This window comes from Lepidochelys kempii, chromosome 6 (assembly GCF_965140265.1).
Source record: "Lepidochelys kempii isolate rLepKem1 chromosome 6, rLepKem1.hap2, whole genome shotgun sequence".
NCBI lineage: Eukaryota > Metazoa > Chordata > Testudines > Cheloniidae > Lepidochelys > Lepidochelys kempii.
Genome location: NC_133261.1, coordinates 89,217,052 through 89,243,226, shown reverse-complemented (window position 1 = coordinate 89,243,226; position 26,175 = coordinate 89,217,052). Strand labels below are relative to the sequence as shown.

Sequence of the window (26,175 nt, the reverse complement as noted above, 5' to 3'; positions counted from 1 at the left end):
CAGCTTGCCTTCCACTAGCAAGTGCCCACCCACTGATTTTACAATACGTCACCCAATAATCCTTTGCTTTAGCTCAGATTACAGTATAATTAAAATCACCATAATACAAAACCAAGCTAATAAGATTAACTGCTCAATCACTTAGCTTTTATGTTGCATCCTTTCTGTCCATCTCTCTGACTTTGGCTATTTAAACTGTGGGATCTTTGCAATCCTTACATGTTTGCAAAGCCCCATGGCACAGCAGCAGTGCTATAGAAATAAAAAAATCATCTGTAGTAATTAATAAATACATAAATAAATAAAACAAAGGTCATTAGGTCATGGGTTGTTTTACTCCTATTTTGCCAATCCATCTTCCATCCTACTCTTTCATTAGTTATCTCCATTACCATTTTATTTTCCTTGTTTTCTATGTAATGTTTTCATGTCTTTCCTTGTCTCTCCTTTCCCCCGGTTCTGTTTATCTTTTCCTATTCCCAGCTTTCTGGTATGATGTGGTGTCTCCCTTTACATGCTACCCCCTTCATCTGTTTTCTCTTCTTTTCATTGTAGCCTGTCTTGTTTGGCTCTTTTGCACCCTCTCCTCCATCTCTTTTATATTCCATCTTTCATTCCTTTGTGCTTTTTTCTGTCCAACCTTCCTTCCTATTCTGTTCATTGCTTCTCTTCTGAAAAGTCCTCCTTATCTTTTTCTCCTTCCCTTCACCCATTGCTACTTCCCCTCCAAGTCTCCCAATTTAGCTTTCCTCCAACAATTATAGAAAGCAATCTGGATCACTTAGCAAGGTGGGCTCATGTGAATGTGTGGTTTAGACAAACAAATGCAAGTGTAGACATCTGGGAACAAAGATTGTATGTCACATTTACAGGTGGGGGACTGTATCCTGGAATGCAGTTGCACTGAAAAGGAGTTGGAGGTCATGGTGGATAACAAGCCAAACCTGAGCTTCAAGTGCGATGCTATGGCTAAGAGAGATAATGCAATCCTTGGATATAGAAGCTGGGAACAATCAAATAGAAGGAAGTTGGCATTATCTCTGTATATAGCACTGATGAAGCCATTACTGGAATACTGTGTCCAGTTATAGTCTGCACCATATATTATAGGAGCCATCTCCGTGGGTGCTCCAGTGGGTGCTCAGCACCCACCAGCCACAGTTGTTCGTCAGTGCCCCCGATGAGCTAATGGGGGGTGCTGCCAAACAGCTGTTTGGTAACGCCACCAAACAACTGATTGGTGGCTAGGGGAGGGACTTTGGGGAGAGTGGAGAGTGGCGGGAAGATGGGGGGCCCGGGGGAGGGGATGGAGCAGGGGTGGGAAGAAGCAGAGCAAGGGTTGGGCCTTGCGGGAAGGGGGTCAGGGTGACGGGGCAGGGATGGAGCACCCCCGGGGAAAACTAGAAGTCAGTGCCTATGGTGTCCACAATTCAAAAAGGATGTTGAAAAATTGTAACAGGTTCATAATGATTCAAGATCTGGCCTGTGTTATACAGTAGATCAAGTTAGATAATTATAATGGTCCCTTTGGCCTTAAAATCTATTAATCTGTTCCTTTTCCCAGAATTTCTTTGAACTCTATTTGCTCCCTCAATGCTGAGAACAGCTTGAGGATGATGTTGATATCGCCACACCTGGGGAACAGACCTTTAACTAACACACATATTTATCTCCAGTCTGGCTCTGAACCCTCACATCTCTACAAACATACAGCCCCACAACATTTATCGCTGGCTTCTTCCCAAAATGCATTTCACCTTCCATCTGTGGACCCCCATCCCTTCCCCTACAGAAATGCACAAGCATACCTCCTGTTTTGGTGCTCTGATTCCCTCTTCTCTTCTTCACTGGGTACCTCTACATTTTCTTTCACTCTCTCTTCTGTAATAGAATCAGAGAAATGGAGCTCTAAGCCCAGGGCTAAATTTACACATTACACACCCCTAGGCACAGCATCTTCAGTGCCACCCACCCAGGGACCCTTCACAGACCCCATTACCACAACTGCACAGTACCCCACACCCACTCACCCCACCCACAGACCCCCCCACTGCCCAGTGCCCCCCACACAGCCCCACCACCACAACTGCCCAGTGCCCCACACAAACCCCCACTGCCCACCACCACCTCACAAACTTCCTATTGTCCAGAGCCCCCCACTGCCCACCACCACCCCACAAACTTCCCCAGAGAGCCACTCCCCCACACCCTGCCCCCCAGCCACACTCACCAGCCTTGCTGGCAGGTGACTGTCCGCCAGGCTGAGCTGGCAGCACAGCTGGGGCCGGTTGGGGATCGCTTGGGCCCCTCGGGAGCAGCGCGATCCGTCAGGCTGGAGCAGGATCAGGGCCTGCCCAGGCTGGGCTCCCTCAGGACCCACTTGCCCAGCATGGCCCCCTGCGTTGGACTGCTGACCTCTTCCCCTGCCAAAGGGGGCTGCTTTGCCTTCCCAGCTGGCAGGAGTGCTTCAGCAGGCCTGCGTGGCACTGTCTCCCGCTCAGCCAGCCCCGCCCCCTGCTGGAACCTGGGAGTGTCAAGCTTTGAATTTTTAGGGACCCCTAAGCACATGCCTACTGTGTCTAATTGGAAATCCAGCCACATCTAAGCCCCCTGCACTGAGGCAGGACCAGCTATATCTATTCTATCCCTCACAGGTGTTTGTCTAATTGGTTCTTAAAAGCTTTCAATGATGGGTACTCCACAACCTCTCTTAGAAGCTTATTCAAGTGCCTAACTATCCTTATACTTAGATAGATTTTCCTAATATCTAATTTAATTCTCCTTTGCTGCAGATTAAGCCAATTACTTCTTGTCCTACCTTCAGGGGACATGGAGAACAAATGGTCATTGTTCTCTTTATAACAGCCCTTAACATATTTGAAGATATTAATCAGGTTCTCCCTCAGTCTTTTAGGCACATTTAATCTGCAGGAGCTGCCCCCTGTGGAACCAGCAGTAACACAAAAGGAAGAAGTAGCCCCTGAGCTTGGTACGTTTCTGGTACCATGTTTGTTGTTATTGATATAGGGATGGGAACGATTTTCAGTTTATTACCCAACACAAAATTTATGGCGAATCACAGGCAGTAGAGTGTAGCTGTTAATGGCGGATTGCAAGCCAGCACCTTATCACCCCTGCCACCACCATCACGTGGAATTCAAAATGGAGCCTGGGAAGTGCAAACAAGTGAAAGCAGCATTCACAATTAAATTTTGACTTACAGAGATGTGCCTATGTATTTAAAGTAAGACTTTTGTTGGCTTCCCTTTTAGTATGCATAGCCATACAAATCAGGCTACAACATAATGAGGCTTCTGTAAAGAAAAAACTGTCCCGAGGTGGAGGTTGGGGGGGTGGAAGGTTAAATGTAATCCCTGGGTGATTAAATCAATGTCCAGAGTGTGGCTGGGAGGTTGTATGCAATCCAGAAATGTGCTGGGGGAGGGAGGATGGTTGGGTAGTTTTTGTAGAGTCCTTATGATCGTGCGTATTTGCATGCAGTCCCTGGGCAGATGCATTCAGAGCAGCCTACGTTGAGAACTATATGGAGCCACAGGGAGGCAGCCATCCATGTGGATGTTAATGCAGCATCCTGTTGATGCCAGCATGAATTTTGAGTCAATCCCAGGTGCCGATGTAGTAGGAACTCCAGATAGGTAGTCACATTTTGGGGAAGTGCATATTTCCAAGGCTATCCTCTGTAGGTCATCAGCCCACTCCACTCGAAGATGTACTGCCCTGTCACCATAAGTTTGAAAACCTCTATGGCATACATGGTTGGTGTGTAATTTTCCAGCCGCCGTCCCCATCATCTAGTCCTCGGTTAAAGTCACTTTTTTTATACCTACCTCTGGGCTTTTGTCACCTGCCACCTGTAAGCCTAATTTAAAAAGCCCTTCTCATTAACTTGGTGAGTCAGTGTGTGAAGATACTCCTCCACTTCTTGGTCAGGTGGACCCCATCTCTCTCCTGCAGTCCTCCCTCCTGTAACAGCATCTCATGGTTAAGAAAGCAAACCCTGCCCCTTCTTCTCTCTTCCATCATTTTGTTTTCCCTCCTCTTTATCTCTCCTCCTGCCATCCATTATCTCTCCCTTTTCTCTGTGCTTCCCCAGCTGGGTTTACATGGCAGTGAGAGGGTTCTGCTGGCACATGGTGATAGTGAGTGTGGCAGTGAAACACGTCTCTTCCTGTCCCGCTTTCCACATAGGCTTCATTTCAGCTGGGAAATAGAGCAATCTGCTCCCTGCTAATTCTAGGTAAGTTGCTGGAAGCAGAACAATGCTGAAGGGGAAGAGGAGGTCTTCAAAAACACTGAGTGGCCCTAGATAGAGCCATAGAACCACCTGTTGGTTAAGACTGTCACAGGTGGATGTATATTGGAGCAGGAGGTGGAGTCAGTAGCTGGAGGATGGAGAGGAACAAAAGGGCTTGACGGCTGGTTTCAGTCCTGTCCAGTTTTGTAACATCAACATTTTGCATCCATTGTATCCATTCCTCTCTGAAAAGGAACTAGCCATTGTTATCTGTACTTGCATCACCTTTCAGTCAGAAAACTGCAACTCACTATATCAGATGACAACTGTGAAGGTCACACAGGAGCCCCAATTTGTGCAATGCAGCAGCCTTACCTTTAAGACCAATAAGAGGACATCATACCAGTACAGTTTGCTCTCCACTGCCTCTCCATTTAATTCTAGGTACACATTAAGGTCCTCGTCCTAATCTTTTGAGTTCCTTGTGGGCTGGACATAGCTATTTTAGAGACTCCCTTTCCATCTACAATCCCCTGATATAGCTGCAAGGATGCTGTGATTATTGAAAACCTAGATGAAATTTTATTTGGTGTCTGGATTTCCCAGTGGTGAGTGAATTAGAAAAACACTTAAATGTAAAGAAAATGGATGCACTTCAAATGTTCTTTTCATTTTGAAATATCCTACCAGATAGAGAAAGATTCCTTAAACTTAAAATGAGGAATACCTCTAAAAGCAAAGAAATTTTTTATACACACATGTATTATAATAATTAATAATCAATCATAATAAATACATCTATATAACGGAAGAGGCACCAAAACCAGGTTTATATTTTCTGCTAGCAGGAGACGATTTAGATAATATGAGCATAAAAATGTAAATACCTGTGAAAATATTAGACATACATAATAGGAGACAAAATAGCAGGTCCACATGATAACATACATTTTTAAAGGAAATGAGGACACAAATGAGTGAACACTTAAATAAGAAATACTTCACTGATAATGTTAGCAGTACTTTTCAGTATCTCAATGACTGGATAATTACAAACATTATTCCATTTTTCAAAAAGAGACAGTCAGATATGTGGATGCCTGGAAATATTGGAAATTATTCTGTGAGATTTATGAAAACATATTGGCAAAAGGCATAATTTGATTAGATAAAGCCAACATAGATTTACTTGAGGGAAGCTGGGCGTTAGTAACTTGTTGGAGTTTTTAGAAGATAAAACTGTCATGGGTAGACAAGCAAAATGAAGAGAAAGCAACATACGTAGATTTTTGAAAAACATTTGATACAGATTTCCAAGGTGTGTGATCAAAGAACAGTGTAATTGTGAAGCTTTCTGGACTTTTTCCAGAGAACTTTATGATGACTGTCTCTGGCGGTTAATAAATGTTTGATAATGTGGAACAATATATGTATTATTCACACTAGTACGGAGTTTGCAAAAACCTGGAGTATAATCAAAGGTCAAATTCTGGCAGGATACTTTGCACAGACTTGTTAGGCTGCACCATATTCTGGCCCAGTGGTTCATTATTAGTCTATAATGAAATCAAATGAAAACAAGACCATTTTTCTTGCCCTGAGTGTGTGAAACTCACCAAGTTTCGATATATATTTGTTAATCCAATTTTATGGCTTGATAAATGTTAGAAGTAGAGGATGTATTAATTGCTTAGCAAATAAACATAGTATAGAATATAACAGATAATCAACAATGACAAAAGTAAGATCTATAGAGAGGTTTATTAATACAATATTTCTTTACTAACTAATACTAATGATGGAGTGGGTAACTGTGAATGACTGAAGTTTGCAATCTAGTAATGGCCAGATTCTATGACCCTTCCTCATTCCCCGTCTCAGCGGGGCTACTCATGGAGTATGGTATTACTCAACATCAAGGAAAATAGTAAAATCTGGTTCTAATCACCCAATTCTTGGCCAGCTGCAATCAGTGGAATGACTCCCATTGACATCAATAGGTTTCAGTTAAGGCCCTATCTGAATAAACACAATAAGTAAGCAAGCAAATAGATCACCAAATGCACTTTTAGGATTTATTTTGCCAATTTGGGGATACCCTTTGTAAAGCACTTTCAGATTTACTGAAGAAAATGCTACATAAGAACTAGATATTTTTAAAATTATAATTCAATGTTAATTATTTATGATAATACATCACAACATACTAGTAAGTGTTTTACAGGATGGAAGTCTTAATAATAGGGTGACTCACTGCAACCCTAGCTAGTCAATCTTTGAGAAGTTGTGGAGAGATTGACAGCTTTTTATACCAATAATGAAGCATCTGAACCAGCAAAAAGTGAATGAGCAAGGTCCTACTCTATTATAAATATGGAACTAGGTTTGCCTGTTTCATCAAATAAGAAGTAAATCAAGAAAATGAACATAGATAGCCAATATTTTCAACCCAGGTGCCTGAAAATAGATTCCTAGATCCACATAAGTATCTAAGTAAAAGAGCACCTGCAACTCTCTTTGACTTCAATGGGGTTTGCCAGCGCTTGGCAGTTCTGAAAAGCTGGCCACTTTTATTTAAGTCTCCAAACAACTGCTTTTCATCCCATTTTTAAGTTTTAAACAAACAAAGTTTGCATTCTCATGCAGAAGTTGCGTGGTTTGCTGTGGGATTGTTCTCCAGATGAAGTTTAATTTGTGACTTGTACTTGCTGTATCAAGTGCATTCCTCACTGTTAGTGGGGTAATTTTGCTATATGGATTAGCACTTTGCTTGTCCATAGGAAAGAGTCCAGTTTCTGGAGATTCAAATTTTAAACTGCAGAATTCCTAGCGTTCTCCTCCCACTGAACTGAACTGACTGGGTGTTCCACTTGATGAGTGCTTGTAGGACTGGATCCAAAGAACACAATGTGGTTCTTGTTCTCCCGTGAATGTTTGGACTAGTGCTGAGGCTAGTGCCCACAGGGGCAGTTATGGCGTGGCATGCAGCATAGATAATGCACCCTCTTCACTAATGGCATAACTTCCACACTCCCTGAAACTCCACGACTTATTGTGCCTGCTTGAGGCACCAATTTCTGCCGTATCCCAACACGACACTGTGCTTTGTTTTTTCCGACGTGCATATTGGCTCTAGACTTTGCACCATAAACCTTCATGAGTTATGAAGTGTCTCTTTTAGTGAGTTTTTTTGATGTTCACATGTTCAACTGCTTTACGGTCATCTTTGCATAGAAAGTTGTCGATTGGCAATCAAATGTACTCACGTTCTTTGACTTTACATTTCAATCTTTGATCTATAGATATCATAATTACAACAGAATTAATGAACTTACATAAGCAGATGCTTTTGCAGAACACAAGACTCCAAAAAAAGATAGAGCTCAATTAACTGAAAGAATGAACATGCCAGTTCAATCTGTTGTAAATGATTCAAAAAAAGACTTTGGTGAAAGAACTGCTTATGTTTTTTCTCAACAAACTATTGTGTCAATCATGATTCTTATAAGTGCCAAGTGGGGAAACCCAATGGTCAAAAGTAATCTGCCCCAAGTTTTGCCAAACCTCTGGAATACCCGCTAAAGCAAAATGGATGAACTGGTGATTGAGCAAGGATTATAAACCATAGGACTGCGGGTATATCAGACATAGCAGAGAGTTCAGACTCTGGAAGACTCATTATCACAACACTGATGTCTTGCTCAAACTAATTTGGATTGATCAACTGCTTTGGCTTCAGAGACTCCTTACCAAGAAGGCCTCTAGTGGTATACACTGCTGTGATGAGCAAACTGAAAAGTGAATGGAAAACAGGAAGAAAAATTACCCCAAATAAACAAAAAAGGAGGATTTACAAAAGTCAGGGGAAGTGTTAATCTGACCTCCACAAGCTAATTTACATGGCCAATACTTTATGTGCCAGTAATAACCACTCACTGATGTTGGCACTATTAGAGGAGAAATATTATTACAAGGAAGAACAAACAATGTTTCCAGTTTATTAAGTACAACATGTTTTCTATCAATACCAGGCACAAACATATTAGTCTTTCACTCCTTTGTTTTCAAACACGCTGGAGTCATTGCATAAAATCCGCCACCCTCTGCATTTCATATTACTACAAACTGACACAGCAAGGCAGTAGCTGATCTTGCTTCAATCTCTGTCAGTTCTTGATCTTCTTCAAAAGCACAGTGTAACTACTAGTCTTTAGTGATCTTCACTAATAATATTCCTGTTCGTCATCAGTTTTATTATGTTAGAATCTGAGGGTGAAAGTAAAATTTGCTCCAATGTGTGAAGTGGATGAAACAAAAATAATGATACTATTGGAAATGTTAAGATATCAAGCATAGTGGTAATGCAAAATCTGAGCTCATGCAGTTTTCCCACCGTTAGTTACTCTCTTTTGGGTCCAGTATATTCTGGTAGACGTATACTCTGATACACTGCTGCTTTGTTGGTTAATAAAGTGTAAAGTGTATTCACCAAGTCAACTTAATGGCTACAGTTATTTTATTTTGTGAAAGGAAGGCGATTCTAACCTGTTGATAGCTGAAATCCTGCTTAGACATCAGTTTGTGGCCTGATATTACAGAGATTGATTTTTATAAATAGCATACAGAGAACACACCCATTGTGCCACATAAAGAATTTGTGAAACAATATAACTACGTCTGTGAAAGTCAAATACTGAAAAACAAAACTCTAGGTCTCCAATCTGCAAGTTAGAGCAGTTCCCAGGTAGTGGTTATTTCTTTATTTGTGTATTTATTTTATCGTGCATTTTAATTTATGGAAGTCTCTTTGAAAAGGTTTGCTTCAGAAATTTGGTCAGCTAATATCTGTTCTGTGACAAATGCACCATATAAGAGTTTCTACCTGTAGTGGGGCGACTGCCCCACCCCTATGAGAGATAGGGCTAGAGTAGGCCAGAGCGGCTGCACAGAAGGGCAGCCAATCAGGAAAAGGCCTACTGGGAGCCAATCAGGGCCAGTATTACAGCCAGCCAATCAGGGCTAGGCTAGGCCCTATATAAAGGCTGCCCAGGAAGGGAGCAGGGAGTCTGTCCCAGACCTTCATGGGTGAAGGAGACAGAGCAGGAGACAGGCACCTCAGACAGAGCAGTGCTGGGCAGGCTTCGGGGAGCATAGAAGGGCTCTGGCCCAATACCTGTCAGACTGCGGGCCCTGATAGAAAGGGCCTAGAGGGTGCGAAGGGCCAGAGGGGAAGTGGCCCAGGGACAGTTAGACAAGGGGAGAGAAGGAGGGAAGGGAGGCTGCCACTAGAGGGTTCCTGTGTTGGGACCCAGAGTAGTGGGTGGGCCTGGGTCTCACCCTTTCTCCTTGTACAGCATCTGGCCATGGAAGGGTGGCCATGACAGACTGCAACCGGCCATTGAACAGAGGGGCTAGACTCATGGGGTTGTGGTTGGCCACTGCGGCAGGAGCAAACTGGAAAGACTGCGGTTAAACTCCCACCCCGGAAGGGGGCAAGTGTGGACTTGGGGATTACGTTTTACGTCTAACTAGAGCCACATGAAACATGGTAGTTTCAGTTTGCAGTGGTTTTCATCTCTTGAGTTTCACTATGAATTTCAGGTTCAAACTAGCCAGAAAATTCAAAGTAAGTTTAGTTTTTTTTACTTTAAATTATAAAAATTTCCCTATCACATGTTGGAAACAGAAAAGAAGGATTTCTTTTTTCTGAAGTTATTCTATTTTATCAATAGACTACACAGGCAAACTGTCTGCTTATAGCCTGATCCTGCAAAGTACTATGGGTAATACTTACTAACCCACTGTAAGCGTTACTCCAAAGAGGAAGGGTCTGTAGGATTAGGCCCCTAATATATTTTATTCATTCTATGAGGAAGAAATCTGGGCCACTGACATGACGCTTCAGATTCTAAAAGACATTTTTGAAATTGCATGTCAGCCATTGCAGTTAATTTTGACTCTCATTAGTTTAATAACAATATTTTATGTTACTTTTTTAAAAAAAACCTTTACAAAGACTATTTTAATGAAGGGATTAAAAATACAAAAAACAAAGACAGGTAACTTGAGAATCAACTTTGGAATGTATACGGCTAGTTCAAATGTGCAAGCTTGAACTTAACAAATGTTTAAAATATTTGAGTTTTTTAAACAGTGCCAAAATAAACCACATCTTTTCTAAAGACTACATATTTAGCTAGGCACTGGCAATGCAGATCTTTCAACCATTCCAAGTATTTGTTTAAAAGCCTCACAGAACACGTGCGCTCCCTACAAAACTGGAGAATGAAATGTTTAGACCACTGAAGCCCAGCAACTGACTTACGATCAAGCTAAAACAAGACAAACACTTTGTTTCTTGGATTTGCGAATACATTTTTTATTTACCAGTGCAGTGGAAGAAAAAGGAATATTTTGCACAGACCTTATGCTAATTGGTGTAATTATAAAAGCCAGATGAACTTCACATAATGCTGCAACGCTGTCAAGTATAGTACCAGAAAAACTGCCATTCATTTGTTGCAAGAGTTTTCTCTGCCTCACAGTAAATTGTTTTATGCTGGTACATGGGGTACAGCACCCCCAAAAAGCAGCTTTCATATGGCATTATTTTAAACAAAGACAAACAAAGGCATGTAGAAACTTACATTTAGATAGCAACTTCATTGTTGTGTGTGAACTAAAGCAATTACAATTCAAGGTCACCTAATAAGATTTTTTTATAAAACCATTTTAATGTGGAAACTAAAGTGAATGAAAATCTTATAAACTATCCTATAATTTGAAAAAAATGGAATGTCTCTGTGACAACGCATTGACATTATTAAACTATTTCAATATGATAGCTTATTTGTAAAAGCTGTCTTCAAATTCTCATACATTAATAATTAACTAATGAGTCTGCCTAGCAGCTGAATATATTTAAAGAGGGTTATAACTGATTTCATCGATAGGGTCCCACTACAAGACTGAGTGGGCTATGAACTTTTCAACTATCAGCAGCTTCCCTGACACCAATGTACAAAACTATGCGGTGAGATTTTGGCTGTGGGTTGAATGAAAAACAGTACTAAATAACTAAAGGGCCACAGTTCTGTTCTGTTAAAGTTGACTTGTCACAATATTGTTAATTAGTGAGGGCTTAGGGAAGGCTTACTATGAATATAATTACAGTACTGAAAAGCATTAATAACATTCTTATCCGGAGACAACGTGACACTATTTACATATTTTATCATGGCATGCATCATGAATGGCTCCCAGTGCTGTCATTCGCTGCATGATCAGAGAAATGCACAAAATCTCAGGAGGGATATGAAATGTACATATATCTCCATGCTACATCAAAGTAATGGTGACACTGCTTACACCAGTAATTACCATTGTCATAGTCTTTGCCTATGGAAGACAAGCCCTTACTCTGAACTGGTGGTAAAGGCACTGTCACTACTGGGATGTAATCTGACACAGTCTCATCCTTCCCCATAAATTAGGAGACTAATAAATAATGTCTATTTTGCGGTTATACAGTATTTTACACCTGAACAGACATTAACTAATCAATCCGCTCAACAATTCTGGGAGGAAAAGCAAAAGCAAAATACTATTATCTCCATTTTACAGATGGGGAAACTTAAGAGGGTGAAATCCTGCCCCCCATTAAAGGTGAATGGCAAAACTCCCCTTGATTTTAATGGGTCCAGGAATTCACCTACACTACAGAGATTAAAGGCCTGATCCCATACCACTGAAGTCACTGGGGGGATTAACCGTTCATTTCAATGGGAGCAGGAGAATAAATCAATTTATTTCAATGGGAGTTTACCCATTGGGGGGAGGGATAGCTCAGTGGTTTGAGCATTGGCCTGCTAAACCCAGGGTTGTGAGTTTAATCCTTGAGGGGGCCATTTAGGGATTTGTGGCATAAATTGGGGGTTGGTCCTGCTTTGAGCAGGGGGTTGGACTAGATGACCTCCTGAGGTCCCTTCCAATCCTGATATTCTATGATTCTATACCTTGGCACTTTTGAAAAATCCCACTAGGTGCCTAAATACCTTTAAAAATCGGGCCCTAAATGACTTGCCCAAGGCCACACACCAAGCCAGTAGCAGGACAGGATTAGAACTCAAGGGGTCCTTCTCGTTTAGATGAGCCTTCCCAAGCATTTTCCCAAAGACGACAAATATTTGTAGCTGACTTTTTAAAAAGTGATGGGTAATTTAACAATGAATAAAAGTCATTTGTAGTTGCACTACAAGGGTGCGAAAAATCCATGCTAAAAGGTAATCCGATCTCATGCTTCATGGTATAAGTGGTAACACAGAGTCAGGAAGGAATTTTCCCTCATATACAACATGGCACAACTATATTATGGATGGTCATCATCTTGCTCTGAAGAATCAACTATTGGCCACAACCAGAAAGAGTATATTTGACTTAATGACTACTGATCTGATCTTGTATGATCAATCCTACTTTCCTGGATAAAAAGGGAGGATGGAAGCATGATCATGTAAAGTCTGCATGTAAAGGATTAGGAGCTCTTTCATTAGGGATTCTGTTTTTCATTTGGGGGGGGGGTTATTTTTAGGAATTTTTTTTTTTTTAGTTTTATGTAGCTGTCCAAAAATCAGGGTAGATTTTTTTGTGGGCTGCCTCTTTATATACACTGCAATGAGTGATGTATATTATATATATTACTCATTACAGTAGCATACACTGTAATGATTAATCTCTTTATAATGTTCCCTAGTGAACTTTAACACAGTACTGTTTTCAAAGAGCACTATGTCATAGCGCACTAGGGAACCTTTTGTGCATGCCAGCCATGTCTACATGGACCAATTAATGTGTAAAACATTAGTGCGCTTTAGAAATCACATCCCACAGTCCACATTATTGCTCCACGTAGGCAAGTTCTTTGATACAAGTAACCATTTCTGCTGTTCATTGGATAAACACCAGTTTCATTTTTTGCACTAAGAGCGCTATATCAGTTAAAACTGAAAATCAGAAGCCCTACCCTTAAGAGAGAATCAAGGGGAAAATTCTAGATATACCTGGATAAATGTGAAAGTGACACCTAGGTCACTCAAGCATGGACGAAAACTTCTTCCTTCCTTGTTTGCCATTTCCCTCAAGCAGAATTGGCACAGAGGTGTCCACAGCATGTGGCATGCCACTCAGTACACCACTGGGGGTACAGTAAGGGTATTAGAATAGGTTAGTAGTTGCTTCCAATCTAGTGAGAGCAGCATCCTCAAGAGAGTAATTACAGGCTCACTTTGCGCACAAGAGGAACTAGGGCCTGGTGCAGCAGTCATTGGTTCCTCTAGGGTTTTACCAGTTTCCAGGTCTGGAAGCATTAAAGGGTCATCTGTGGTTTCATGACTATGGAGGTTCAGAAGCAATAATCACAGTCTGTCTTGGGGCAGAGTGGGTGGTTTGGAATCACTCATAGAGTCTCCTGGGGCATAACAAGTACTATGAACTGTAGGTAAACGTACCTTCCTCTGCAAGTGGCCTAGTTGGCATACTGAAACCAAAAGGAGCCTAGGTCTGCAGACAAAGAATGCAGAGTATTCTGCATTCTGCACGTTGCAGTGTCTGACCAGAAAGATGGACCCTGAGTCTGACCCTCCACATTAAACGGCATATTGCAGATTTCTTTCCTTCATTCTTCTATTCTCTTCTTTCATTGTATCTATAAAAACAATCACTAAAGAGAGAAGACAGCATAAACACACAAAAGCCAGACGAGGGGGGCTGAGCAGACGGTTCAGTGCTTCCATTTCAAAGGAGGAGGCAAGAGGATTGATATAGAAGAGGTGAGGCTGTGCCTTACACAGTGGAGGTGAATGGCAGTTCCTTTGCCCCAGCAAGGTGGAGTATTAACCCCTCAGAGATTTTCTTTCACAGGAGAGGGAAGAAGAGTGTCATATAACAATCAGAATAATCTTCTCTACAGCTTCAACACTAATCAATGTAACTATGTTTTTACAATTTAATGAATCTACTCTTTTAGTGAAATCTAACTGTACATACATGTATATAAGGAGCTGAAACTGATCTATAGTAGGATTCTGTGCTAGCTACAGAAATTCTTTTTAAAGCCATGTGTATACCTTCCCCATGATGCATTTACATAATTCTGATTAACAAACTACAATATAGAGGGATTATGAGTGTGCATCAGAAGGAAAACATCTCCATGATATTAATATACATAGAACATTGAATCTGAACTTCTATTATCAATTAAGAAATACATTCAACATTAAAATATTCAATTGTTTGCAGACTGATAAATAGCACAGTAGATTTACATTTTGAGACTGTGCTTTGTAGGACTGGCCCCTGAAGCAGGCCGTATGTAACAACATGACCAGACTATGTCTTTCAGCACATTGCAGTCCGACAATGTTAACTGAGAGAAGAGACTACTGTTAAAACAGCACACAAATGATTTCCACAATACTCACTGACCATACCACAATACAGCTGCTTAAAGCAAATACATGTTTGCAGAGATACAGTTTGACAAATAACACAACTCAGCAGCGAAGTGGTTAAACATTTATGATTTGATTTTATCTCAGTCTGGAATGTCATTGGAGTGTCCCACTTCTAACAACTGTTTGCTAAGTTAAGGCTTTAGTGTTTACATAGTGCTGAATGAAGCAGCCTGGTCACCAGATGTGAATACTTCCCTAGGCTGGCGCTTTCAGTCAGATCACAGTCCTAATGGTCCCTGCTCCAATCTTCTTCCTCAGGACGTCCACCAGTCTTTCCAACCTGAGATGCGGGCAATGTGGGGAAGGGAGGGAAGAAAATAAAAAGGAAGCTAACATTAGGAATGTTCTGGCTGAAAGAGACAGTGTTTGCACTGAACCAAGCTGTCCTGGTGGTGGTCATGCTAAGAAACAAAGCATTACTGTAAAAGACAGACACTAGGGCAGAATGCCGACAACGTGAGAGAAACTTTTAACCTACAGCCCAACCCAGTCACAGTCCGAGGTGTCTATCAACTCATCTTCCCTCTGTGTAGGACATACGGTGTCTGAGACCCCCATGACACACTAGTTTACACAGGACTGTCTGAATAAATCTTGCTGCAGATATGCCGCGATACACGGGCAGCACATTCAATTCCTGGAGAAAAAAAACAACCCGACTCGGTGGCTGTTGCCTTCACTAAACGCAATACTAATTGTCTTGTCTTCTTTAAAAGAAAACTAGCACGTGGTACTAAAGCTATGTGCACACTACAAGCGGTACAGGGGCAAGTCTGCAGCACTGCAGCGATGCTGATGTGGCACGGGTGCTTCCTTCATTGACGAAAGGGTTTTTTCTGTCACTAGTTAATCCACCTCTCCGAGAGACAGCAGCCAGTTCGACAGAAGAATTCTTAGCTGCACCTACAGTGGGGGTTAGGTTGACCTAACTAAGGTGCTGAGGGTGCCAAATTTGTCACAGCCCTGAGCACTGTAGCTAGGTCGATCTAATTTTTAAGCCTTAGCTCAATTGCGCAATGTGCCTTGCACATACTGTATGTTTATCTCTAAAAATCCCATGTGTGAAAATCTCTTTTCAAAATACATGATAAAAGTCCAGTTTCTGAGTTGAGAGTGTATAAGATGTTATGTCTACACGGGTTCACATGTTTTGAATTGATGATACAAACAAGAGCATACCATAATTTGGGGTCAAATCCTGCAAAATGCTCAGAGTACTCAGTTCCCATAGACTCCAATGCAGTGGGAGCGAGGGTGTTCAGTGCCTCACAAGATCAGACTCTTCCTGGCATACAGCCAAACCCAAATTCTAAATTTTTTCCAGGAGTTCACAGTCATATGCATTTTTCTTAAGCACTCCAGGGAAAGTGTATTTAGCTATTTCCTTGGTTTAATCTGTTTTTTTAAATGTAATACTCCAATGAAGGTTCTCCCACAAATAAACACAGAGCATAAAGCTGGACATTGAGGGAAAGGGAATATTTTCAGTGCCTATGCCAGTTAACAAGAGTTGTGACTTGTGAGTCCAATTAGCTGCACACAACACTGAAGGTTCACCATCTTTTCTGGTCTGAGAAAATGTTGTGTGTATATGTGTTGTATACTGCACAACACTGGAACATAAATACAATATAAAAATAATTTAACCCCCTTAAAGCTGAAAAATGCATTTGACCTAATGGATGCATTAGTGACTTAGTGCAAAAGAATTAGTTCATGCTTCTTGGATTTACTGCCACAAGTTATAACATCTGATAATCACTAATGTGTACAATTAGGTACTGAAACACTCGCATTTTCCAGTAACCCCTGAGTACCATGAAACTACACCTTTTATTGTGCTATTCAGATGGCTTAAATCCTGAAACTAGATTAGGAACTCACTACCAAAAACAACTGAGGGGAAGATTATCGACAGGCACCAGGAAATGACACATGGAAAATGCAGATGGTACTGGTTGCATTTTCCATGGTGAAGGTACTGGAGATGCAGTTTTTATGTCTGTGTAGTTTCACATTTTAAGTACTAGCATAGGTAGTATCATTACAGGTTAACTATTCCTCCTCTTCCCCTTCCCGCTTGTCTATATATCTTTGTACCTTTGTCATTTTTTCTTTTGTCTTTTATTTGCTATAATTTCCATTATTTACCATAACACATGCATCTACAGGAGTTCATCAAACTTTTGGGGGTGAGGATCCGGCAGGAAACAACTTACCCACCATGATCTACACAACTCTCTTAAGTCAGTTCTTATGCAGTTTACTCTAACCAGAAATACTTTTCCAGGCTGGTTAAGTGAGTGGCTTTTAGGTCGTAGAAGATCTAAGGATTTTACCTCATAGCTTTCACATGATATGCCATATTTTTCTTCCCTCTTACTTAGAAGTTCATATATTTTATCATTTCCTATTTCAGGGACAATATTAAAATAATTTGGAATACAGCTGGTTGAAAAATTTATGATGTAATGTTTTTCTGTTAGCAGATGCTGATTTGACAAAATCAAAACATTTCATGGGACTGCATCTATTTTGTTGAAATTTTTGATGGGGAATTATTGAAACATTTCATAGGGATGAAACAGTCCATTCAGACTTCATCATTTTGATAACAAATATGTTATTAATGAAATCTTTCAACTTTTATAATAGTCAAAATAATAAAATTATAAAAGTCAAAACGATAAAGTTGAAACAAAACATTTTGACCTTATTGAAATGAAATCTTTTAATTAAGTCCAAATTAACTATTTAGTTTCACAAAAAAATTCCCAGATTTCTACTTTTCGTCCCAATTCAGGATGAAACACAATTTCAAAATCTTTTCCCATGGGACAGGAATTCCATTTTTCAACCACATCTAATTTGAACAATTGAAGTCAATGGAGTGATACCAATTCACATCATCTGAGGATCAGACCCACTGTATCTTATCTGTTTTCCATCTGCAGGAAATATGCCCTTTTTCATGGAATAGACATCAGTTCCCTAACCTTCACCAACCAGGAATTGCCTAATGTCTCTGCAAAAGATCTGGGAGATATCCAAGAAGAGTAGCTTTCCTTTGATGGCTTTTTCAGGTTAAGGATTAAGATGACATTTTTAATCTTCACGAATAGGGGCTGTAGGAAGGGCCAGTTCTATGGGTGGGCAAGCAGGGTGGTTGTCTTGGGTGCCAACTTCCAGGGGTACTGAAGTGCTGTGCTGGTTTTTTGCCCCACTCTAATCCTGATTGGCTGGTTGTGTTTTCTCCCACTTTCAACTGCTGTCGGGAGGCATGGTCCTAAAACATTTTCTGTCCTGGCTGGCAAAATGGCTCGGGCTGTTGCTGGCTCTAGACCTGTTCAGGCCCACAAAGCTCAGTGTTATAGCAATATGGAAAGGGAAGGAGGCTAGGCCTCATTTAGATGTTATCATTCATCTCCCTTTACTTTCAGCAGCTGCTAGGACCTTTGGATTTCACAGGTATCTTATTTATTATGTTCAATAGCACCACAACAACCTTCTCAGCCACTTTAAGCACCTATGAAAATCTCTCTCATACTAGTACTTATCCCCAGGATAATACAACCCCTGCTATGGAACAAAAGGGATGAAGAAACTAATCTGACACACTGAAAGTCTGAGATTTGAGGGTTCATTATTTTTTGGAAAACAGAAACACCTGATAGCGTGATTATTTAAATCAGTGTTGTATTAAAAGCAATGCTGTGCAGCTGCACACATGGGGAAAAAACTACAATGGTTTCAGTTATTTAAGTACCTTTAAGATCATAAGATAAATATGGAATAGAGATCAATGTTTAAACTTTCTCTTGCAGGTGTGCTTAGATATGTAGCTATGATCACAATTTTGTGATCAACCAATGGCAGAGGACACCAAAGTAGACAAGTTAGTGAAGAGTTGCCCATATTTGAAAAGAAATACCAGTAGGATGAAAGTTGCTGTCTTCTGTTTAACCTTGCAACTGTCAGGCCTCATTGAAAATAATGAGGCTTAACAATCATAGCTTCTGCTCTTCTGATGAATGATGACTGCAATCATCAAAATGAGGTATCTGGCAACAAGTACAAACTATGCAGAGCCTATGTGCCTTTTATGTCAGTCCTGTATGGATTTGCATTTATTTATTATTAGAAAAAATAATTTTTAATCGTAGGAGATTAAGAAACCACATCTCTAACATGGATCTAAACAATTCTGTGAAATAAAAAATAACAGCTAATTATAAATCAAATCACAAAGAGGGTGAAATTCACCCCTGTGCAGAGAGCCAGCAAAATGCCTACTTGTACCCCTAACATACCTCTTAATCCCATAAAATAGTGCTATGGCCTAAATCAGTGGTTAACAACCCCTGGTAAAAGCCCCAGGACTCACTTTTGGGAACTATAATTCTATGTCCCTGTTGTCCATCACAGAGCCCAGTTCTGCCACCCTTACTTACAGAGTAGCACCTTTCTCTGTGAATAGTCAACTAAAGTAATGAGACTACCTGTGTAGTAAGGTATTACCCAGAGTGAGTAAAGGTGACAAAATTGGGCCCTGAATGATCAGCCTCTTTGTTAGCTCAGATGGGCTGCTGCATATTTCCTATCTCCCTTTCAAGGTTGTGCCGTCTAATCCACGGTGGAGCTTGTTGCTCCAAATGCCATTCTTATGGCAGAGATAGTAGCCTAAATTCCTTTGTGCATGCATAGCTGAATGGGAGGTGTAGGAAACTAGTGGGTACACCAGATCTCTTAATTTTGGTAAATTTTCATAAAAAGGATGGAAGCCAATAACCTATAGGAAGTAATATTAAGAACATAAGAAAGACCATTGGTATGACCCAGTAAGGCCAATCTAGCCCAGTATCCTGTCGTCTAACAGTGGCCATTGCCAGATGCTTCATGAATGAACAAAACAGGACAATTTATTGAGGGATCCATCCCCTGACATCTAGTCCCAGCTTCTGGCAGTCAGAAATTTAGGGACATCCAGAGCATGGGGTTGTGTCCTTGACCATCTTGGCTAACAGCCATTGATGTACCTATCCTCCCTGAACTTACTTAATTCTTTTTTGAACCCAGTTATAGTTTTGGCTTTCACAACATCCCCTGGCAATGAGTTTCAAAGGTGACTGTGTGTTGTGTGAAGAAGTTCTTCCTTATGTTTGTTTTAAATCTGCTGCCTATTAATTTCATTGGGTGACCCCTGGTTCTTGTGTTATGTGAAGGGGTAAATAACACTTCCTTATTCACTTTCTCCACAACATTCATTATATACCTCTATACTATCCCCGCCCTAGTCACCTCTTTTCTAAGATGAACAGTCCCAGTCTTTTTGCTCTCTTCTCATACGGAAGCTTTTCCATATCCCTAATCATTTTTGTTGTCCATCTCTGTACTTTTTCCAATTTAATATATATTTTTTGAGAACTGCATGCAGCATTCAAAGTGTGGGCATACCATGGATTTACATAGTGACACTCGATATTTTCTGTCTTATTATCTATCCTTTTCCTAATGGTTCCTAACAGTGATAGCTTTTTTGACCGCCACTGCACATTGAGCTGATGTTTTCAGACAACTATCCATGATGACTCCCAGATCTCTTTCTTGACTGGTAATAGATAATTTAGACCCCATTATTTTGTACATATTAGGGCTGTCAATTAATTGCAGTTAATTCACGCGATTAACTAAAAAAGAGTAATCGTGATTTAAAAAATTAATCACGACTAATCGCACTGTTAAACAATAAAATACCAGTTGAAATGTATTAAATATTTTTGGATGTTTTTCTACATTTTCAAATATATTGATTTCTATTAAAACACAGAATACAAAGTGTACAGTGCTCACTTTATATTATTATTTTTATTACAAATATTTGCACTGTAAAAAGATAAAAGAAATAGTACTTTTCAATTCACCTCATACAAGTACTGTAGTGCAATCTCTTTATCATGAAAGTGCAACTTACAAATGTAGTTTTTTTTACATAACTGCTCTCAAAAACAAAACAATGTAAAATTTTAGCGCCTACAAGTCCACTCAGTCCTATTTCTTGTTCAGCCAATTGCAAAGACAAAGAAGTTTGTTTACATTTACAGGAGATGCTGCTGCCTGCTTCTTATTTACAATGTCACCTGAAAGTGAGAACATGTGTTCCCATGGCACTTTTGTAGCTGGTGTTGCAAGGTATTTACGTGACAGATATGCTAAATATTCGTATGCCCCTTCATGCTTCAGCCACCATTCGAGAGGATATGCTTCCATGCTGATGATGCTTGTTAAAAAATAATGCATTAATTAAATTTGTGACTGAACTCCCTGGGGGAGAATTGTATGTCTTTGGCTCTGTGTTACCTGCATTCTGCCATATATTTCATGTTATAGCCATCTCGGATGGTGACCCAGCACATTTGTTTTAAGAACGCTTTCACAGCAGATTTGACAAAACACAAAGAAGGTACGAATGTGAGATTTCTAAAGACAGCTACAGCTCTCAACCCAAGGTATAAGAATCTGAAGTGCCTTCCAAAATCTGAGAGGGACGAGGTGCGGAACATGCTGTCAGAAGTTTTAAAAGAGCAACACTCAGATATAGAAACCACAGAACCCGAACCACCAAAAAAGAAAATCAACCTTCTGCTGGTGGCATCTGACTCAGATGATGAAAATGAACATGTGTTGGTCTGCTCTGCTTTGGCTCATTATTGAGCAGAACCCATCATCAGCATGGCCACATGTCCTATGGAATGGTGGTTGAAGATGAAGGGACATATGAATCTTTAGCGCATCTGGCACGTAAATATCTTGCGACGCCTGCTACAACAGTGCCATGAAAACGCCTGTTCTCACTTTCGGGTGACATTGTAAACAAGAAGCAGGCAGCATTATCTCCTGCAAATTGTAACCAAGTTTGTTTGTCTGAGCGATTGGATGAAGTAGGACTGAGTAGACTTGTAGGCTCTAAAGTTTTACATTGTTTTCTTTTTCAATGCAGTTATTTTTTATAAATTATTCTACATTTGTAAGTTCAATTTTCACGATAAAGAGATTGCACTACTGTACTTGTATGAGGTGAATTGAAAAATACTCTCTTTTATTTTTTACAGTGCAAGTATTTGTAATAAAAATAAATATAAAGTGAGCACTGTACACTTTGTATTCTGTGTTGTAACTGAAATCAATATATTTGAAAGTGTAGACAACATCCAAAAATATTTAAATAAATGGTATTCCATTATTGTTTAACAACGCAATTAATCACGATTATTTTTTTAATCGCTTGACAGCCCTAATACATATGTATTCATTTTTATTCATCTTGTATATTTGTGTTGATATATTTTAGTTAAGTTGCAAACACATTTATTACATTTGTCTATGATCTTGCAAAACAGGATGAATTAAACTTTTCACTGCTGTGAGTCTTATACTGTGAAGAAATACTTTGCGGAGGAGGTACTCTTCTGAGGATAACTAAGATGCATAAGACAACGCTTATCCCAAAGTATAAGCATGGATAATGACCCAATTTGCTTCACCTCTTGAAGCTACCCAAAGAATATCCTCAGGAAGAACGAGGGAGTACTTGTGGCACCTTAGAGACGAACAAATTTATTTGGGCATAAGCTTTCAGAGATTTTTCTGACCTTTTAGTGAAGATTGAACATGCATGACTGACTGGTGGAAAAAAATCAACTCTAGTGACCAAGGTCCAGACGTTCAAAGATATTTAGGGCCCTGAAGATAACAGATAGGCTCATAGTGGAGTTCTCAAAAGTGCCTAATCTTGTTAGGCACCTAACTCACATTGATTTCAATAGGACAGATACCTAACCTGCTTAGGTATTTTTAGAAATTCCACAGGGCACCTATCTGCCTTGTTGGATGCCTAAATGCCTTTGAAAATCTAGCTCTATGAGATTAATTCACCTTACAAATATTACTTTACTGGTGTGCAATTTCTTTTTGCTATATTGTATCTATGTATTCAAAGACCCATGTTAAAAGGGAAAAAAAACACTGGGCCAAATTATGTCCTCATATGGATATGATTGCTCTGCCTTTAGTCATATTGAGCTGCACATTCCAAGGGCAATAAATTCCATGCTTAAAGGATGGATAAAATTTGCCATATTTGAGGAGCATAAAAAGGAGTGAGAAATATTCTTTATCTTTATCTTATTTCTATAGTGCCTATCTAAGTGCTTCTGCTAATAACCTTGCACAAGAAGAAAAGTCCTATAGTTTAAAGGCAAAGACATCTGCAAAGCTGGTACATGAGTATTTCTTACTTTAGCAATAGACGTATTGCCTTTAAGACTCTTGAGTGGTGCTAGACTAATGGTGCTCTTTTTTATATGGAGTTAATTCTAGGCCAAAAGCAAGGAAATCTGTGGCTGAGTGTAGCAGCAAACAGCTTTACTAGTGGGGTCTGCTACTGTGATGTTATCAGGTGGAATAAATTCTTCATGAAATGTTCATAATCTTTGAGAAGAAGGTCCCATCTACAGAAGCAGACTGCCTAAGCAGTCAGGTATTTCTTTTCCAAGACATAGTCTGCTTGCTTGCTTATGCAGTTACTTTAGGTTTGTGCTCTCCTGTCCCTTATGCATGCTGTTCTGATTTGAATACTGGATGTGGTTAGACAGTTCTAAGTGCTTGACTGCTTTGATTTTTAGTAGATTTATGGATTTCCCTTCCTTGGTGTTTCCCTTTGGGTTGCCATACATTGGAGGTGGGCTCCAGATTTCCAGAGTCTGATGTCTACTCTGATTTTGAATAATTCTGAATTATCTGGAAGTTTCCTTATTAAAATATATTTAAAAATTCTTGATGACAGAACTTTTAATATTAGCTATAGGGCTCTCTATTCACTGTTCTTTCAGTTCACCCCTCTACTATGGATGTGTGTGTGTGCAATTTTTGCACCACTGCCCCCCGCACAGGAGACCAGATGAAGGAATACAGCTTTAAACTGGGGTTTGAGTTTACTCTAAGATCTACTGATGAAGGCTAAGAGATGTGCTGAAACAGCGCATTTCCCTACCTGTGCCCCTTCTCTGGCCTGGGCTGCCCATTTTATGGTGGACAGTAGCATTTAGCCACAAAGCTTGAGTAAGGGCTTGTGTAGATCTGCACTGCTCCAAGGGGATCACTGGGAAGATTACAGCTCAGGTCTACCTAAAATATACCTCTACTAGAGAATAGCATTCTTCAATTAGCCTTATGTCCTAATCTGCAACGCAATACATAGACTAGGACAAAACAATAGCTTCTAGCTGCAGATGGATGATAAAAGCGATAAAAACAAAACCCTTGTGGATTTTGAAATACTATATAAAGGCCTATAAACCTATACTCTAACCTTTGGTTATCTGTCCAACAGATTAGATTAGGCTCAGGCCATGAAGATGGCCTTACTTGGGTGCTTGCTGGCTTCTTGTGGAATGTATTTTGCTGACATTAAGGCCTCTCCCAAACCCAACAGTTCTGACACATTCCGTGATGAGTAAGAGGCAGTAGACAGAAAGAGCGGGAGATGTCTGTGTTTAACAGACCAAGTGCAGATCTGCTACAATCCTGTAATAGATTATTTATCGGATAACACCTTGATATGGTTTAGAGGCACAATGCTGATTTCCTCATACTTCTTCACTCCTTCAGCATCTTCTCTACCAGAAAGAATAATTTTGTACTGGATTAAACTTAGAGGTAAATACAGCCAGTTGGGCTCCTTTCAAAATAAACCTGGTTTACATGGGCCTTGGCTAAAATATTAAATATTGTTCTGTGGCCCACAATAGTTAATCTCGCCAAATAGTTTCCCCTATACCTTCTGTCTCAAAGATTATGAACCTGACATCAGCATTGCCACATACCTTCTACCATCACTTACATCAAGGAAAAGTGAGTGTAAAACACTACCATTCTGTTTTGATAGTGTTTTACTCCTAATGACAGGTTTCAGAGTAACAGCCGTGTTAGTCTGTATTGAATTAGGCCCCGTGTATGTATTTGGGACTTAAGTCATTCTTGCTAAGGGTACAGCTCTTCCCCTATTTTAGAATGCTTATTAAGAGCATTTATTGATTGCCCACAAGACATTATCTTATTACAAATAAGACAAACCCCCCTGAAATCACTAATTTACCACCTCAACTGGGTTTCAGTACAACCAGTTCTTTGGAGCAAAGACTGTCTTTGTTTGCTGTACTGTACCATTCTGCGCAAGTTGTTGACCCTAAACAAATAATAATAATTAGAATAGATGATAGATTCATATATTTAAAGGCCAGAAGAGACCATTAGATCCTCCTGGCCAGAGAATTTCATCAGGTTATCCCTTTGTGGAGCCCAATAACTTGTACGGTAGCTTCAGTAGTGACCTTCTGATCCCACATGTGTATTAGAAACCATTTTCTAAATTCTTTCTTTATGTGTGACTTATTTTATGCTGGTTTCTCCATGATAGTTTGTCACTGACAATTATTGCTTCAGGTAATTTTTTTCCATAGTTTGTTCTCTTTCTTGTAGAGTTCGTCTAAAAAATCCTGGCATCAGAACATGTGTCTTGGAATGACCACATTTTCACAGCTTTTTTGCTTACATTAACTGGGGGTTTATTTAATTTACATACCAAATATTTACTGGAACAATTCTCTCTGTCATATGCATAAGAAAAACTAGCAGTTTTGCTTTTCAGGTCAGATAGCTTTACCATAGAAAGCCTTTGTGCCAAAGTATTTATTGGTTTGAAGGGAGGAGAAATCACTACTTCCCATCAACCACAGAAGAATACTAGTCTTTCATTTTGGTAGTGTTGTTTGATGTTATTAAAAAGTCATGAACTCCTGAAAGGCTCAGTCTCTCTCCTAACAGCTCCCCACCCTTCTCTCAAGAGAAAAGCTGCATGTGTATATAGCTGTGATATTCATGTGCAGCCCGGAGTTTAAGGGCAGATTCTCAGCTGGCATAATCAGCATATTGATTCCAACAGAACTATGATGATTTACATCAGCTGATGAGTTATTTCAATAATACTTCTGACAGGGTCACTTATTTTCTGCAGTGTCCTGTTATATACAATCCATTTAGCAAGACAACCAACATTCTTCTTAAGAGTTGTATTTACTGCTGCTAAAGCAGGCCAGCTGACAAGTGTCATCAGATACCCACACAGATAAAGGCAAGTTACTGGCAAGATGGAAGAATGATGTGGGATAGCAGTAGCTCTGTGGGATCGTTCAAATCTAAGCTAGGACTGAGGTGGTTGCAAGGTCCCAGATGAGGTTTTTTTTTGTTTGCATGGCTGTTTTAAAGAACTATTCTTTAGATCCTGTAGTATTAGGTTACAGAATAGATAGTACATATCTGCAATGGAGCCAAAGGTAAGCCCTTGCTTAG

The 26,175-nt window shown here is 40.0% G+C and overlaps 1 protein-coding gene across 10 annotated transcripts in view; it reads right to left on the bottom strand.

Moving 5' to 3' along the window:
- Positions 1-10,605: 10,605 nt before the first annotated feature.
- The window catches only part of MIPOL1 (mirror-image polydactyly 1), a 288,733-nt gene continuing 273,163 nt past the window's right edge, over positions 10,606-26,175 (bottom strand). For all 10 annotated transcript variants that reach the window (XM_073349059.1, XM_073349064.1, XM_073349060.1 and 7 more), the window contains one exon: positions 10,606-15,049. In XM_073349059.1, the coding sequence (XP_073205160.1) occupies positions 14,983-15,049 (67 nt within the window). In that variant the 3' untranslated portion in view covers positions 10,606-14,982. The remainder of the gene's footprint in view (positions 15,050-26,175) is intronic.